The 18,641-nt window shown below is 39.9% G+C and overlaps 1 protein-coding gene across 1 annotated transcript in view; it reads left to right on the plus strand.

Moving 5' to 3' along the window:
* The window catches only part of arhgap39 (Rho GTPase activating protein 39), a 77,513-nt gene that overhangs the window by 51,741 nt on the left and 7,131 nt on the right, over positions 1–18,641 (plus strand). Inside the window, exons 3-8 of the mRNA XM_020080487.2 lie at positions 7,047–8,340; positions 9,419–9,583; positions 11,252–11,437; positions 13,029–13,242; positions 14,782–14,855; positions 18,046–18,245. Coding sequence (XP_019936046.1) covers positions 7,047–8,340; positions 9,419–9,583; positions 11,252–11,437; positions 13,029–13,242; positions 14,782–14,855; positions 18,046–18,245 — 2,133 coding nt within the window. The remainder of the gene's footprint in view (positions 1–7,046; positions 8,341–9,418; positions 9,584–11,251; positions 11,438–13,028; positions 13,243–14,781; positions 14,856–18,045; positions 18,246–18,641) is intronic.

The following is an 18,641-nucleotide window of genomic DNA, read 5'->3' on the forward strand; positions in this document are numbered from 1 at the left end:
CAAAACAATTCCTCATCATTATGAAACTGTGTCGAGATGAATTGGACTGGGGCAGTTTAAATAATTAATGTGAGACACTGACACAACTTGAGGCAGTACTATATCCTGAGCAGTAGAATTAAACAAAGCTTTAATGCAAAGAATTTAAATTTTTCAATAAAGTTATTCAAGTAACTTAAGTAATTGATGCAGCCGTAGTTTCATTTGTTAAATAATATTATTTTATTTTATTTTATTGGTTGTTCTCAGACAAATCACATTTAAACCTTATGCCAATAATAAAGGCAAAGGGTCTCTAACAATAACTTTTTATAAATTAATTGAATCTTACTGATGCAAAGATTTTAGATTAAATTATCAATCGATCAAATTGTATTTGTATAGCCCATATTCACAAATCACAATTTGTCTCATAGGCCTTTGACTTAATTTCCCTTCGGGGATGAATAAAGTTATCTATCTATCTAACAAGCTGTGACATCTTCTGCCCTTAAACCTCAACAAAACTAAGGAAAAACTACCAAAAAACCCGTAGAAACCTCAGAGAGATTCACATGTGAGGTCACTCTCCCAGGATGGACAGAAGTGCAATAGGTGCCACGTGTAAATTATGCATCCTCTCAAACTATATCTGGTGAACACCTTTAATCATGGCAACTTTTTTGCATCTTACCATCCTCAATCTATATTTCTCTCACAAATAGTATGAATCAGAATCACTTCATTTATCTGTGCCGAATGTAGACAGCACAGAAACATACAATTAATTCACAGATTTCATTTAATATTGAGCAAAAACATTTTTCACACAAATACATAGACATTAGCACACACAGCCAAGGTCACATGAAATCATTGACAGCCAGTGAATAGAAAGATTTTTAGGACTGCTGCTGCTCTGAAACAGTAGAGCAGCTGATAGCAGAAGCAGTAGTAGTAGTTTCTATTGTGAAGATGATTTGTTTTAATCTCTATTTTATTGTGCCTTTTTTGAATCTCCTCTCTGCATTGGTCAAGGATGTGATGCCATTCAAATGCTTGAGGGGCAGTCAGAGTGAATTCTTTGTTACACAGACTAGTTCCAAGTATATTTTTTGACTTTTTTCAAGAAAGATAGTGGAGAGAGAAAGTGAATTTAAGTGAATGGGCTGCTTTGAATGGTCTGTCACTGAGTGGACCCACTGTTCATGTGGTTTATTTCCTGCCAGTTCCAAAAGTGAGCATGCCTTTGTCCTTGGTCAGGCCTAGTCCTTGGCCAGCTACATTTTAGATGGAAATTGACTCTGGCATTACTGATATGCCTGATATTACTAAATCTTACCTTAAAAGAATATTGTCTTTGTTATAAACTCTTTGTAGATGCTTGAATTAATACGTTTTTCTTCCAGAGAATAAGGCTGAATTGTAATTTCCTTTCCAAGTCCAAACACTCAAGAATTACAAATTGACATTGTCACTTCCTCCTTCTGCACAAACCTTTTACCTGCCCCCTCTCCATCTCTTATTGTAAAAGGGAATTATTCATGGTAGTCCAGGAACCTGGCCTTGAGGCTGCTTTTGTCCTCGAATCTTTGACGCTGTGTGTGTATGTGTGTGTTCCTGTACTTATTGCTTTGTGAGGACCATTTTAAGCATAGACCCTACAGAGTGATGATTTTTGGAAAGTGAAGACATTTTGCCCGGTCTTCACTTCTTCAAAGGTGTGTGTGTGTGTGTGTGTGTGTGTGTCAGATGAGATGTATGGTGACACAGCTGCAGACTGTCAGTCCAGATGGTTGGGAGATCTTCTGTCACCCACTCTCTTTATTGGATCACCTACAGTGTCCACCAACTCTCTCAGTGTCTCTCTCTCGCCCACTCTCTCACACACACTTATTATATCGGGATAGTTCACTGACAAATGAAATTCTCTCATTATCTTCTCACCACTTTGCTGCGTTCAAATAGGCGTTACAACGCTGTTTACCGCTGAGACTCCTAAAGTGTTCTGCTGACTCAAACACTTCACCCACCACATAGTGGTGAGTAGACAATGAGTTAATTTTGATTTTTGAACTATCCTTTAACCATCCACTCTAAATGCCTAACCCTAACCCTTAATTTAACCTAAACCCAATTCTAACCTTAACCCTAAAACCAAGTCTTAACCCTCAAACAGCCCATTGAAAAAGACTGCAGATGACAGTGTCTCAGTAAATGAAATAAACAGAGTTTATTACAGTGCATATACACTTCTGTCTCTGTGAAGCTTTATTATGTAACACCAGTGATGACCTCTTAGCCATCACAGGTCTGCTCAAAGTTATGTGTCATGTAGTTAAAGAAGCAGAATTGCTTAAGTGGGATATAATTCTCATAGCTGTTTAATAATGACTGTGAACCACCTTATATAAAGACCGTAGTGTTTTTTTTAATGTTGGATTATATACTTACATAATGATTGGGTTTCGCTTCCATCACCTTGTTGAATTGCCATGTTTCTATAGTAGCCTTGAGCAGAAAAACTGGCTAGAGATGGCCTTTTTGTATATTGTAGCTTTGTATATTAATACGTATATTGATACCTCGTCTAGAAGATAGAAGAGGACAGGAGGATAGATCCTCTGGGAGGTTGTCATTAAAAGTTTGTTGAGTCATGAGGGCTTGCATTAGCATTTAAATAGCTACCTAATGTTAATAATAAAGTGATCCCACAATTCACTCAGTGAGACATTTTACAAAATTCATGTGCTTCTTTACAGTACATCCTCAGCCTGTACTGTAATAAATATTTACAACCAAAATAACTGAGGATTCACATTTCACCTTGTATTGATTTTTGTCTGTCACTAACTGAACTTACCTCAGGGGTGGCTGTGGCTGAGAGGTTGCCCAATAGAACAACAAAATGTATGAATGTGTGTGTGAATGGGTGAATGGAAAACTGTAGTGTAAAGTGCTTTGAGTGGTCATCAAGACTAGAAAAGCGCTATATAAATACAATCTTTTACCTGAGGGGATTAGTCTATCATGTTTTCATTATTATGACGATAGGATTTGTTGAGAGACTTTTCAACATGACCAGCTCATCGTAGTAGGACAGTAAAACCCAGAGTTAACTGAGCCCAGCTCTTCAGTACAGGTTATCCAGGATGATCAATGTTAGGTTCATTGAATCCAGATATCAAAGATAACAAAAAATATATCCTGTGTGTGTTTAATTTGCTTTGTTGTACAGTTCTAGGATTTGATGATACATGAGACGTTTTAGTGTTGTGACCAAGAGATTAAGTATTCACTATGTGGGCAGCTGTGGCGCTTGCTTTCCGGCCACGTTGTTCTGCCACCTCTGCATACCACAGCCTCCTCCTCTCACTCACTTTGTCAACAGTATTCTAAGGGTATTGATAATTCCATGAAGTAGACTACGAGTGGCTGTGGCTGAGAGGTAGAGCAGTCCTGCTTCAACCAGAAGGTTGGCAGCTCAATCCCCATCTGCAAGTGTCCCTGGTATGATGCTGAACCCCTCATAGTAAAAAGTGATGCTAATAGGTGTGTGTGTGTGTGTGTGTGTGTGTGTGTGTGTGTGTGTGTGTGTGTGTGTGTGTGACTGACTGTGAATGGGTGACTGGCACTGTACTGTAAAGCACTTTGAGTGGGCATCAAGACTAGAGAAGTGCTATATAAATACCATTTTACTATGTCTCTAAAGTACCAAATGAATGTTGCTATGCTGCTCTGTTATGTCTGGACATTGAGTTATTTTGGTTTTATTTCTACACCGGTTTGAACAGTTGTGTGTCACTAATGGTGGAAGCAGACCATTTCTGACCATTTAGATAAAACTATGATATATGAACACATATATGTGCTGTGAATCTTGGATTTTGTTTGATGTATCCTTCAGATTATTCATGAGGACAAGATCTTTTCTAGCAGCCAAATCACAACAACCCCAAGTGAGTTACTGAGTGTAGACATATGGTGATTGGTCACTGTAGTCTGTTGTGTTGTTTGGTTTCTGGTGTTGACACCCTCTTCTAAGGCAGGCCCACCACAGGTTGATCAGATCAGATGTCACGGACATACACCCAGGTCTGTTTAGCCTGTGGTGGGCCTACCTAAGAAGAGTGTGGCTGAAACACCTGTTGACGTTGAGGAACACAACTGAAGATATGTCTCTAACATCCCTGAGTGGTGGTGGTTGGAAAGAGAGGAGACCTTCAATCGTACAAGGGATATTCACTCTCTTGCGCTATATTCCAAACAAGGACCTGGGTGTGTGTCCCTAACATCTTCAGGGCCAGCTTGGTTCATTCCTCCTGTTTTAGAGCCATTGGCTGCAGCATTCTGCAGTCTGTGATGTTTCTTGTGTGGTCTGGTACAGGACTTGTCTGTGGATTCCTAGATCTTTGAGCAAGCTGATAATGGATGTTGCAATAAAATCCCTGCAGGCAAACAATGAATGAGTCATCACTACAAGCAGAGGTTGCTGAATAAACAAAAGCTGTCAAATAAAGGTGAATGAGCATGACATGAATAATTCCAGTGTCACTGTAAACAAAAGAACACATCAAAAATGTATTTTTCTTTTGTTATAGGTTTTTATGTTTGTTTAAAAAACAACTTTCTGTGCAAATAAGAATTAAAGAGATGGACAATATTGCCGACTGCAAATTTTGTACAAATTAACTTCGTACATCAACTTCTTGTATTGGAATTAAGTTTTGGATCTGGTGTAGAAACCTAATATTAATATAATATAATAAATTAATACTAATAAGTCCAAACGTTTTTTTTTAACCAATTTTACTTTGTATGGAAATATATGATGATTTAATTTTCATTTATTTATTATTCTGGACTGCTTTTTGTAAGCCTCATTGGTAAACTTGATGTCCTCTCTGTGTTTGTCGTTGAAGAAAAATGAGGAGGAGCTCTGCAGGTTGATGCTGCAGAGAATGCGACAGATTGGAATGGGTAAATTGATTTGAAGGTCAAATGATCGAGAGCGAAGGTCGGCAGATAGAAAAAAGAAAGTGATAGACACATGATGTACAAAGAGAAGCAAAGAGAAGAGAGGACAGAGGCTGGAGGAGGAATGGAGAGAAAGTGGATTAGAGCTGGAGTCTGGAGCATGTTGTGATAGAAGCCAGCACAGCCTGTGATGGTAAATCCTGCTCTCTTTGTTTCTCCTCTCTCTTACACACATGCATATTAATATTCACAAGTATACAAACACTCCCACTCCCACCCTTGACAGTGGCCCTGGGGATCGGTGTGTGGAAGTATTTGGAAATGGAGGGTGGCCAGTGATGCAATCGATTTCACACTTCCCTCCCTCTGGCCGGGTTCACTTCTTGTTCTTCATCCCACTCTGCCCTCCCTCCTTCTTCTTGTTGTCTGACAAACAAGGAGAATGTGAGGGCCCACTCACTGAGAGGGATGACCAAGTGAATGTGAACTGAGTAAAGGTCTGTTATTACCAGAAGCTCCTGTTTGGTAGATATTAACTGTGCTGGTATCTCTACATTAGATGAAGCTAGCACAATGCTAATGGACCTTTTGCTCAGCCTGTTGTGCTGCTGGTTGCAACTTTCTTGAGAAACTCTCATAGAAACAACTTCAATCTTCAAGAAAACATGAAACAATGAACAGAAAATGTAAAAAAGGTGAATAGGTGAATAATATCACCATAAAAGCAGCAGTAAATAATCCTGAGGGATCTTGGTGTCATTTCCAGTTTGCAAAGGTTACATAGAACCACAATGTTGCATAAAATTTTAAGTGATTGTTGCTAATTGAAGCATGTTCCACGTTTTAAAACAGTAAGCATGACTCATGCTGCTGTTTCTCATGTGTTTTCCCTTCAAGTCCTGCTGCTGTGATAAGACATTTCTAATCTGCAGATTTTACTGACCACTACATTGGTGACTCCCAGCTAAATTTTAGAGTTGGCAAATCCTAAAAAGAAGTGGTGATATAGGTCACTTGCCAAGAGCCTCAGCAATTGTTGTGTTTACAGTTCCATTCATGGACTCTTTGACTCTTTAACAAGAAGTTACACTATTCTGTTTTCTTTATCAGACTGGACATAACCACTATCATGCAGACTGGATGCTATCACAACTCAGAATCGGTTGGTATTGGTAGCACTACATGGGACTGGCCAGAGCTAGCTAATTACAGGGCTCCAGACTGTGACCATTTAGTTGCATTTTGTGACTATTTTGAGACAGTGCGACAAAGTTATAATATGCCCTCAGTTTTTTGTTAAAACCATCATTGTATAGGCTATAAAATAAATACCAGGAGTGGGATACAAATTTTGTGTGTGTGGAGGTGGAGGCTATACAGACACAGATACAGGCCCGGAGCCCCGCCCTCACTCACACGCAATGATCAGCGATCAGCAATTTTTCTTAACAGAGCCAGAGCGTCCATTTATTTATTGTGTTGGTTGTGTGTGTGGTTTATTTTATTTAGGATATTATATTTTTAATTCTAAATCAAATATCAGACTGAACTTTTCTTCAGGTCATTGAAAGGGTGTACTTGAATGATTATGCTCTAATATCATATATTATAGAGGTGCTGAGGATCGATCCACCGACCTTCTGGTTAGTGGTCAATTTCTACCTCCCGAACCACAGCCACCTATGTCTAGTTAGCAGGCCAGGTGAACTTTTTGTACACTGCATCAATGAATTTGTATTTATATTGTGGGATTTGGTAACATGTTGAGAAACAGAAGATTTTATGAATGTATAGATGATAAAATTAGGCCACAGATATGAATACATTTTGTACCAAGGCTATTCAATTCAATTTTATTTCTATAGCGCCAAATCATAATATACATTATCTCAAGGCACTTAACAAAGAATGTCAGTACCTTAAAATCATATTAAATATAGAGAAACCCAACAGTTCCCGTTGGTTTGTGACATATGTAGGTAACATGAAGGGCACATGTAGCAGACATGTGGAAAACATGTCAGAAACATGAAGAGCACACTGGGCTTCAAAGAGCTTCTTACTTTAATAAAATCTCCTCTCCTCTCTAGGACTTCTCCCTTCAGGTGGAACACTGGTACGAAGGAGCGAATGCTGATCAAGGTGACAGACAGAGAGCCCAGTTTTTTGGCCCACCAAGGAAATGGTTACTCCCCCTGTGACCCCCCCACCCCTTGCGCTCCTTCTGGAGGGGGCACCACCTCACGAACACGGCGCTCCTCTGGAGGAAACCCACCCTCAGAGCCTGATGGCTCCCCTGTTCTCTATGCTGATCGCCGTCAGTCTCCCTTCTTGAAGCGTGCTGAGCTTGGCGGAACCGGCACCCACCGCCGCTCCTCAGCTGATTCCCAGCCTCCCTCGCCTCGCTATGCCTATGAACCCCCATTGTATGAGGAGCCGCCATCGGAGTACCAGCCCCCTCCTATCTACGAGGAGCCACCCACTGACATGCAGCTCTCTGACTCCTCTTCCTTCTATGGTACTGGCAAGTCACCAGCTCGCAAGTCTTCAGCCCCCCTCTATCACTCCCCCAAACAGGGCCAGTCGCCCTATGGCCAGCTGGTTCTGACCAGGCAAAAGTGTCCAGAAAAGACCCAAAGTCTGGAGTACAGTCCTGTGGGGAAGGAGTATGTTAAACAGCTGGTCTACGTGGAGCAGTCATCTTCCAGTCCTCGCTTCAAGACTGCTGACCGCCTGCTCCGTTATGGCACTACTGGGGGCTATGGTGGCTCATATGGGGGGTCCTATACTCTGCAGCACAGCCAGTCTCTGATCAGGGACCCCCGCCTACTGCTGGATTACAGTGGGGAGGGTGGAGAGGGAGGTCAGAGGTTGCTTTATGAGGACTCCATATCCTGGACGACCGGCCAGACCCACTCCCTATCCTCTTCCTCCACAGGTGGTCCTGGGGCTTTCTCTCCAGCAGGAAACCGCAAACGCAAGAGTCGAAAGCCATCCCTCCCTCAGGAGTTGGCATACTGTGGGGGCCCAGAGGGGGAGCTAACAGGCACAGCATCTGAAGCGATGCTAGCCCAGGCAAGGCTTGCATGGGAGGCCCAGCAGGTGATGAAACAGAGAAGCAGTTGGGACTCAGGCCAGGGAGGTGGGGTTGCCCAAGGTGGTAGCTCCAAAGATGGTTATGAGAGCGATGGGGCGGTTCCTATGCCATTACCGGGGCCAGTGGTGAGGGCATTCAGCGAGGATGAGGCACTAGCACAGAGTGACAGCCACCACTGGAAACGCAGCACCTTTGACCGGCTAGGCTTCCCCCAGGCCCTGCTGGAGAAAAGCCTCTCTGTCCAGACCAACCTGGCCTCTCCTGAGCCTTATCTCCACCCATCACAGGTACTACTCATGGTCAGAGTCAATATGAAGGATAATTCCAGTTGCTTACAACTTGTTTTTATCACTAGTTGTCATTTCAGTTTACAGCCAAACTGATCATAAGACTGCTCGTAACTCTTATAGGACTTTGTTGTGTTGATGTCTTCATGTTGTTAGACCTCAGCAGTTACTTTGATGAGTGACAGTGTAATTATTATAACTAATACAGATTTGATAAATAGTATTTATAATGATCAATATCCGTTAGGCAATGAAAGCAGCTGATCAGCCACACACACAGCAGAAAGCTGTGTATGCTTCATGCTGCTTTTGTGACAGTCACTGAATAAATGTGATTATTGCACATTGTGTTATAGTTAACCACCATCATTCTGTTCACATCGGTGAAGGTTAGCAATATCCAAAATAAAATTCACTCATTATCCACTCACCAATATGCCAATGGAGGGGTGGGAGAAGTGTTTGAGTCCACAGAACAGTGTTGCAGCCAAATCCAATACAATTAAAGTAAATGATGCTGTTTTGAATTTAATATGAATGTCGGGGCTTACGGGCACTTGGATGACGGCACACGAGCAGTATGGAGGCACGTTATGTTTTATTACGTCTAAAGAAGGGGTCACCTTGGCTGCTCACCCCTGAAACTGCTTAAGTGTTTTGTGGACTCAGACGCTGCACCCACCCCTCCATCGGGACAGTGGTGAGTAGATAATGAGTATATTTAAATTTTTCAGTGAACTATCTCTTTAAAATAAAGGATAGTGTGATTCTACTATGTTAACCTCTCAATCTAGCCATGCAGCTAATAATTATCAAAGATTCTTGTAACCATGATGTTCACGTCTTGCTTTGAATAACTGTTTCTTTGTCAATATATTTTGTTGATCCTGTTACTTTTGCTTGTTTACTCAGTCAGACACTGAGGAACAAATGAACTCTTTGTTGCACTGAAATGACCTTGTGGCGTATTAGCACGTCAGTATAATCCTGGGCAGCTCTCTCTCAGTGCTGAAGAAATGTTCAGCTCTTTGCTCTCCCTCTCCATCTTTCTTCCTCTCTCTGTTTGCTCACCTGTCAGTCGGAGGACCTCGGAGCCTGTGCCCAGTTTGAGGCCAGTCGAAATGCCAGGAATATGATGCCGAGTGCCAGCTGCGGCATCTTCCCAGAATTTACCCTGAGGAAGCCCTCCTCTGAGACTGACATCGAGAACTGGGCATCTAAGCACTTCAACAAACACACACAGGTACTGAGGGGAATGTGTGTGTCTGACTGTGATATGTGTGTATGACATCATGTAGATGACAATTTACCTGTCTCTTTGTCCATCAGTGATGTCACGACCATATTTCTTACTTTACTATGCATATCAGTTTCAGCTCATATGTCACTCACACACACACGCACATGCACATACACACACACACACGCTGTAAAAATTTACTTTTTCATGACAGACATTAAAAAAAACACTTGTCCAATTATAACGAGTCACTGTTAATGTCTTTTGTGGGCTAACACTGTTAGTGAGAAACTCTGATCAGCTGAATTAGCTACTGAAAGAGTTAAGCTTTATCCTTTTTCATATTTCAAAGTCCACTCTGTCTGTTAATGCCAGGAAATGTGCTCAAAAGCTTCAGCAGCAAACAAGTACAGATTTGTACTGACATTTTGATCAAACAGGAGAAAAGACAGGCATGTGAAAAATGTAAGGAAAAATAAACAAGTGAGAAACTTAACACGAGCAATTCTTCACTGTAATCTGTACTAGTGGTTGAATGTGTTTTTGGTGTACAGTAGGGCTTTCAATATTCCTCTTAAATTCCATTTGAATTTCATTCCTTATTTATTTTAATATAAAAATTATATATCATATTATATATTATTATATTACAAATAGTATTAGCCAAACCAGATTAGCGATGCACTGCACATGTACCCAGTTTGTCCCCAGGCTTTATGTTTTTATGTGGGGGTAGGCAAGATGGTGTGCGAGCCTCTGAGCCAAAATACAAATTTCCACCTTGGTGGACAATAAAGATTCATTCCATTCTAACTAGCACATTGCACATTGTAAACCTGCCTGTTTGGAATGGGCTGTTTGCTTTGCCTGTGGTAATGCTCAGGAGCTACTTCAGAATTATTCCACTGCAAATCAACACACAGTTGTTCTGAATGATCACCTCTATCCTATGATGGAACAGAGATCTTTAAAAAATGTTATTTGGAACCAAATTGGTGGAACGTTGCATTACAGTGAACGGGATCACAGAACAATCTCAACAAAGAAACCAAAGAATCTAAAACAAACATTCTGTAAAAAATTAAAGCCAATATGTTTAGGAAACATTTTTTTGTTCTGTTTTGTTGTGACAGGTAAATCATTTTTATAAGCTTCTTTGAATGGTCTAAAATGGATTGTAACTTAGGAACTAATAGAGGGATGTGAGGGGCTGTGCTGGCCTGCAGCTTTTTACATTTTTTATTTTATTGAATTATTTGCTTTGTTGATAAATGTCTTGTGAAAGAGGGGCAGGTATATACAATTGTTCTTATTTCTGCTCCTTTTCATTCAAGATTTGAAATTTTGTGTTTGCATTCAAATTGTTTTGTTTGGTCGATAAATGAAATAATAAGGTTATATTAATTAATTAATTAAAAACTATCCTGAGGAAGGGTCTCTGCTATGGGGCACTGAAGATGTTCTGGTAGCTCAACATCTCACTGAGACACTTTGTATTCAACTATGAATACTATTCAAACGTTTCTTCATGTTCAGGCCCTGAAGAATGAGAAGATGCAGTTTGTCTACATTTTAAGCAAATAAAAGACAATCATGTAAGCATCTTTAATCAGTATCTCTCCATGTTGCTAACTCTCTCTCTTTCTTTCCTTCCCATGCTTGTTTTCTCAGGGTCTGTTTAGAAGAAAAGTTTCCATTGCCAATATGCTGGCCTGGAGCAGTGAGCCCATCAAGAAGCCAATGATTGTGACCTCAGATCGCACAGTTAAGAAGGAGGCAGTGGACATTTTTAAGCTCATCCAAACCTACATGGGGGACCGTCGCTCAAAGGTTGACCCCCTCTCTGTGGCTCTGGAGGTGAGTGGACAGCCTGAGTCAGTGCTCACAGTGTAAACCTGCAGGTATCCCCTCCTCAAATCCATTTAGCCATGCACAGCAGTGTAACACTAGGACTCCAGACCTAGATAGTAGAAACACCTTGATGAAGTAAAGATGTGTTATGCATTGGCTGCATATTACAAACTACAACAAGATGACTTGATGGTACTTCCTCTTTTCAGCACTGCTGAAGTGTGAAGTGAGGCTTCACACTGTGAAGTCGTGTGTCCTTGTTCACGGTGTGACTTTGAGAGGAAGCTTTTAAAACAGCAGGGGCCTCATTTATAAAACTGTGAAGCGCAGCCACTCCAAAAGTTGTGCATGTGCAATATGCATACAAAAAGCAAAAATTGTGTCACAAAAAATGACTTACAAATCCCAGTCACTAAGCAGTTGTTAATGCAAGTCAGTGCAATTCACAGGGTGATTTCTAAAGGTTAACGAAGTTAGATGTGGAGGTGTGCCACTATGGACTGATGGAGGCACAGGGACACTGAAGCTCACTAATTTGTATTTTTTTGAGCATCTATGTAGACACACCCACGCACAACGTTCTCTAACACTATAATGACATTTTATTATATATTATACAATTTTTAACGATACTCCCATTGGTAGGTTCCACCAGGGATGTGGTAATAAGCCAGTGACTGTTGCTCAGCTATAAGACCGAAATGGTTAATGTTCATTATGTAGGGTTTAGGAGGCTCTAGCAACAGAAATGGAATTTAAATACTAATAATGTTAAATAAACTAAGAATCCCTCTTTTTAAGTTACCTTAGAACAAGACTTTTATAACTGCGTCAAACCAAACACTGGCTGTAGAGAGGAACACAAGTATTTTTATGTCTCCTCAAGGGGGGGAATGAGGGGAGGGGTATGCAGTTGGTTGAAATCTGCAACTTCACCACTAGAAGTGGTGGTAGGAAGTCTGTATCTTTTAAAATGAAAAGATGCTTACAGAATAACTGGTGGCTGACTGCAAGCACAAACATATGCAACAACACTGGCCTGAAAGTTAATGATAAAGGAGATGTATTTGGTTATGTTTGACATTAAATCATAATATCAATATAAACATTTATGAAATATAATAATAATAATTCTTTTGTTTATACAGTACCTTTAAAAAACAGTAACTTAAAAACTTTTACAGACAGTGCAAGATACATGCAGGCAACCAAAAAAAGCATTCACACAAATAAAAGCAATAAGAAGACAGCACCACATAAAAGTAAATCTAAAGAATAAAACATGAGAATTTGAAAAGACACATAAAACAAGTGTTTATGCCAAATATGTGACATGATGATCAAAATGAACTACCAAGAATAAGTGAAAGGTGAGACAATATCTACACATGCCTTCACAGTCAAAGCAGCACATTAGCGGATTTGAAGCAATTTCATCACATAATCACTGTGGTTACTGTTTCCTAAATATTCAAAGTTGGAGTCAATAACGAAAGTTGGGATTTTTCATGTATGAAGAGACAGTTATCAACAGATGAGGGAAAGCTACATCTCTTAACTCACTGGCTCTATGACTCTCTCTGCCCTTCTATATCAGGTGGTGGTGCGTGGGTGGAGTAACCAGGGCCTGCGTGATGAGCTTTACATCCAGCTTTGTCGTCAAACCACAGAGAACTTCCGCTATGATAGCCTGGAACGAGGCTGGGAGCTGATGGCCATCTCTCTGGCCTTTTTCCCTCCCACGCCCCGCTTCCACAACTACCTGGAGGGCTACATCTACCGGCACATGGACCCACTCAACGACACCAAGGGTGAGAGAGCAACAATCTCTTCTTCTCAATTCTCAAAATTTTTCCTAAAGCTTATTTTTCCCAGATGTTGATTCCTAAACAGAATGTCTCCTGGGATGAGCTAGTGATTTGGTTGAATCTCTAAACTTGAATCATCAGACCCAAATTGCTCCTGAGAGAATTGATTTGCGCTATAGACTTCACTTCACGCAACCATCGGGACAAATGATACATTTTTAGTCTCACGAGCCAACAAAGTCATCAGCATTGTTAAGCCTTCCTCCTAAAAATTGTGTTTGCTGCAAGGTATATTCCACACAAACATTTGGATGGATAGTTAGTGCACAAAGACACCTGTCTCCTCTATTGTCCCATGAGAGCTTAGGCCTAATTGTTTAAGGTGAGGAAATGAGGGGTGTGGTTAAATATTGAGACAATTGGCAGAATTGACCTAATCTTATACGAGCTGCTCTACATGTTTGATATTAGTTTTTTTAAGTGAAAACTCTCACTAGAGTGTATTTTCTGATCAAAACTACATTTTAACAACTAGACACCACTTATTTAACTGAAGTTGTCACACCAGAGGTTCACTAATGCATTTCCACAGATTCTGCATTCATTTTGAAATTGTTTCTAAGGGAAAGGGTTTTGTAAATGTGGAGAACATTGATCTGAAGTGCACTTATTACAGGTTTTGGGAAAGTCCAATATGAAATAGATAAGAGTGAAACTGATAATCTTATTCTAAACAGAGAATCAATAATCTTTAAACCTAGATCCAGTGTAAATTGGAGCTGCTGTAGAAAGCTCTGCGTTGAAGCCCAACATGTCAGCAGGAGGCGCAATAGGAGACATCAGCATTGGCAGTATAATAATAAAAACACTCTTAAGACTATTTCAGAGTTGTTCCTGTTTCTCTTCTGCTTTTAAATGTCAGAATACAGATGTACTTGTACTCTGCTGCCCCCCATAGGTGACTCAGTCAGTGCACATGTAGGACAAATGCCTGTCAGGTTGCCCTTGACAGACATTGAGGGAGCGTTAAGCATATATTTCCTAATAACACATTGTATTTCATGTTATGAAAATTGGCATGATAAAATACAAGCAGACTATCATTGTGTATTTTGTATAAGTATATATATATATATATATATATATATAAGTGATTTTTCTCTTACAGTGTGTCTTTTTTAAATTTAATATTGAACCTTTTTCTGTTTCGTAAAGGGGTAGATGATAATAAACTGGTGCTAGTAAGGTTTTTGTTTCCATGGTAATTTATCAGTAAAGCTACTTTGTAGTGTACTTTGTTTTAGAATATCCTGCAAATCTGACTGTTCTAATGGAATAAATCTGGATTACTTTATAATCTGGCATCATGAAAATTAAATCCTTGTGGCCTCCACTCCTCTGAAGCTTTTAATATGTCTCTGACCCTGTCCCTCTTATTCCACGCTCCTGAGCTAAATAAAATAGTTTCAGCTCAAAAAAGTATATACAACACTGGAAATCTCCCAATGTTGTAAATATGTCTTCTATCATCTGTTTCTCCAGGAGTGGCCATCAGCAGCTACGCTAAATACTGTTACAGGAAACTGACTAAAGCTGCACTGACTGGAGCCAAGAAGGTAAGAAGCTTTGTCTATCTTTATGTTGTCAAACTGGATTCACCTTCCCACAAAATATGTCCGGGGATTTTTTGGGGTTTTCTTATTGTGTGTGCCTCTTTGGACCTTCTGACTTGTCTAAGTAGTTTGTGGCTCTTAGCATCAAGCTCAACTATTAAAGATGTAAATCTATAAAGAAAACAAACACCTCACAAATATACAGGTTCATTTGAAAACAAATCTCATTTGATTTTCTGAATGTAATTTTCTGCAAATGTACAGTAAGTCAAACAGTTTAGAAGTAGAGACTATTTTCACCAGTGAATTAATCCCCATCTGTTTATATAACACTGCAAAGGATTCATTCTAAAAAATATACATTTGCACATAACCAGAAAATGTTATACACAAAATAATCAGATTGATAAAACATACACATACCTTTCCATTATGTTTAAAACTGTTTCTTCTAATCAGTGTTGTAAATATTGTTATTTTGTTGGTGTGTACTTCCACTACACGCAACATCTATTGCACTTCTGTCCATCCTAAAAGAGAGGGATCCATCACAAGTGGCTCTCTCTGAGGTTTCTACATTTTCCCACCCGTGTTAAAAGGGAGTAAGGGTCTTACTCTTGTTCAGGGTTAAGAGCAGAGGATGTCCCACCTGAAAATGGAAGTTTGAAGTTGAATAAAGTTTGTTAATTTTTTACTGGTCTTTAGTGCAGCAGACAGCACAGTCATCCTCACTGCAGTGAATTTACACAGAAAAACATATTAAAACTAGAGTCAATCATACCAATTGCTCGGTTCTGCAAGTGTTTTTATTTATGGTAGCTTTGTGTAATGTTCTTGTGGGCGGCTGTGGCTGAGAGGCAGAGCAGTCATCATTCAACCAGTAGGTCAGCAGTCCGATACCAATCTTCCACATCTGTATGCCGAAGTGTCCTTGGGCAAGATGCTGAACTCTGAATTGCCCCTCATTAGAAAAAAAAGTGCTGCACTATATGAATGTGTGTGAATAGGTGACTGGCTTACTGTAAAGCACCCGTGGTCATCAACAACACTAGAAAAGCGCTATTTAAATACAAAACATTTACCATTTAAATTAACATATATTTTACAATTGAATTTTCTTTTGGAACAGTGATGTTGTAAAAGCACAAATTAGACCACTGGTTTAATGTTTATGATAAAGTAAATTCACCACCTCATGTCTGCATCGCCATTCTCTGGTGACGTTTTTAGACTTTTGAGTGGGAAATAGTATACGCTTCTTTCAGAACCTGTTTTGTGCCCCTAGTGTCCTAATGAGTGTTTCTGGCAGCAGAACAACAATTTGAGATGGGCTCAGTAAGATCAGCTTATTTATGGTTTGAGAAATGCAGAATATCCACAGACTTTTCCACAGAAGGAACCTGGGCTCATATTTCCAGATATAGGTTTTAATTGTTGAGGGTGTGATGTCATGTCCAAACATGCAAATATATAAATATATGTGTTATTATTAGGGTTGCAAAAGAGCGGAACATTTCCGGTAAATTTCCGGAAACTTTCCATGGGAAGTTAAGGTGGGGAATTTTGGAAATATTCCAAATTGGAAACTTTCCATGAGAATTATGGGAATTTATGGGAATTTATGGGAATTATTGGGAATTTATGGGAATTAACTGTAAATTGGGGGTAATTTAAACAAACTGGATCATATCCAAATATAAATGTAAATATTTTTGTTTGTCATAAGCAGACATCCATGCAAAATAATACAATTAAAAAACATGACATTTCAACAGATTTATTTGAGTAGAACTTTAGTTTTATTTCTTGTATGAACAATTCTTTAATGAACAACAAATACATGAATGTTGAGTAGCCTAAATGAAATGAAAAGTAGCTTACATTTAGCACCTATTTTTATTTAATATTTCCAAGTTAAACATCAGTACTATTATAGATCAAATATATTTACCCCATAATATTATCAAAACTTACTTGACTTCAGATAGTCCTAGGGCTCAAATGTGTGGCTTCAATAGTCTTGAAATCAGATGTATGTAATGGAGGAATGCACAGTGCATGTAGGGGGTGTGGCCTCAATAGCCCTGCAGTAAGCAGTGTGCTGTGTGCATGTGATTGAGGTGTGTACGTGAAGTTAATATGGTTGTTTTAGCTAAACTATATTTAAGTTCCCTGTTGAGGGCCAACCTCCAATTTTGTAAATTTCAGATTTATTCCCGTTAATTCCCATAGAAAGTTTCCAACTTGGAAAATTCCTGGAATTTTGCAACCCTAGTTATTATTAACATCTGCATGGATGAGGATAGGCACTATACTGTATGCACATGTTAGACTGTCCTCAGTCTCTATAATATTCACAACCATGTGAACTGGCAATCTTATTTTGAGTCACAACCCAGATCTTTGATGGTGTTGTTGGGTTTCGTGTTGATGACATGATGAAATGAGAGGAATGAGAGCAATAGAGAAATCAAGTCACTACCACAGTGTCTATTGAGCACAGTGTCAGATGGTTATGGAGGAGAATATCTCAGTTCAAATCCATAAACTATAGAGTAAGACTTGATTTACCAGCATGTGACCAAGCTCTGCAGAAACTTTTATGCAAACTCATTATGCTCTTTAGGATGCAGCAAACATGGCTGCACATGTCAAACCTCAAAGATCTGCCTTTCCCATTTTTGTGTGAAAGCACAATGTTCACCAGCCTGTGACAACCAGCTCCTTTCAAAGAACTAGAAAGACAACTGTGTGTTCACTATTCATTAATGCTCTTGTGCCTGAATGGGAACACATGCAGCCTGGTGAAATGCCTGAAACTCGAGTAGTAGAAGCTGATATAGCAGCAGATTAATACCCATGGTTTTGGTATTTCATGTCACATGTGTGTTTGGTGAGTGTGTTGGCAGACAGCAGCGTACCGTCCCGTGTAGTGCCAGAGTCTCAGCAGGTCGCTAACAGTATCGTTTGTCACTTTTAGGACTCCAGGGTTTGACTGGTGTTAATCTGCTAACAGGACATTAATGAGCTGAATGTCCTGTGGATGAACTGACTGTCCCTCCTCCCACTGCTGTGTCACTCACATTCTTCAAGTCCTCAAGCTGCCCTTCATCAGCCTACTGTATGAACATTAACTCCAGTGTGTGTGTGTGTGCGTGTGTGTGTGCGTGTGTGTGCGTGTGTCTGTTCTCAGGGCCTGCAAAAGCCCTGTCTAGAGGAGATCATGCATGCCAGAAATGCCATCTTCAGTCCCTCCATGTTTAGTTCCTCGCTGGAGGAGGTGATGGCCCTGCAGAAGGAGCGGTATCCAGACAGCCAGCTGCCTTGGGTGCAGACTCGCCTCTCTGAGGAGGTTCTGGGTCTTAATGGGGACCAGACAGAAGGCATCTTCAGGTGAGAGGGGTTAGGGAAAGGAACTGCAATGATATATGAGGAACCTTGTGAGGGATTGACTTGCTGTTAATGATAACTTTGGTGTGGTGTTTTTAAATTTATATATATTGGACTAGAGATAAAACCATTTCACAAACTGCATCATGATTATGGTGACCAAAATTATCACTGAAAATGTTCACACAAACACACAGAGAAGCTGAAGCAGACAGGTCAACAACTTGTTAGGGCAGATATTGAACCTAAAAGCTTGATAGTCAGGACAAAATAACAGCACTAATTAACAAGGTGAATGCAAACACTTGCTTGGTATGGCCAGAGCACTATTAGCTCTCCTCCTGAACAGCATCAACCAAATCACCACAGTAATAAAGGTTATTAAAGATTGAAACAGTA

Source organism: Paralichthys olivaceus, chromosome 3 (assembly GCF_024713975.1).
Source record: "Paralichthys olivaceus isolate ysfri-2021 chromosome 3, ASM2471397v2, whole genome shotgun sequence".
Lineage (NCBI taxonomy): Eukaryota > Metazoa > Chordata > Actinopteri > Pleuronectiformes > Paralichthyidae > Paralichthys > Paralichthys olivaceus.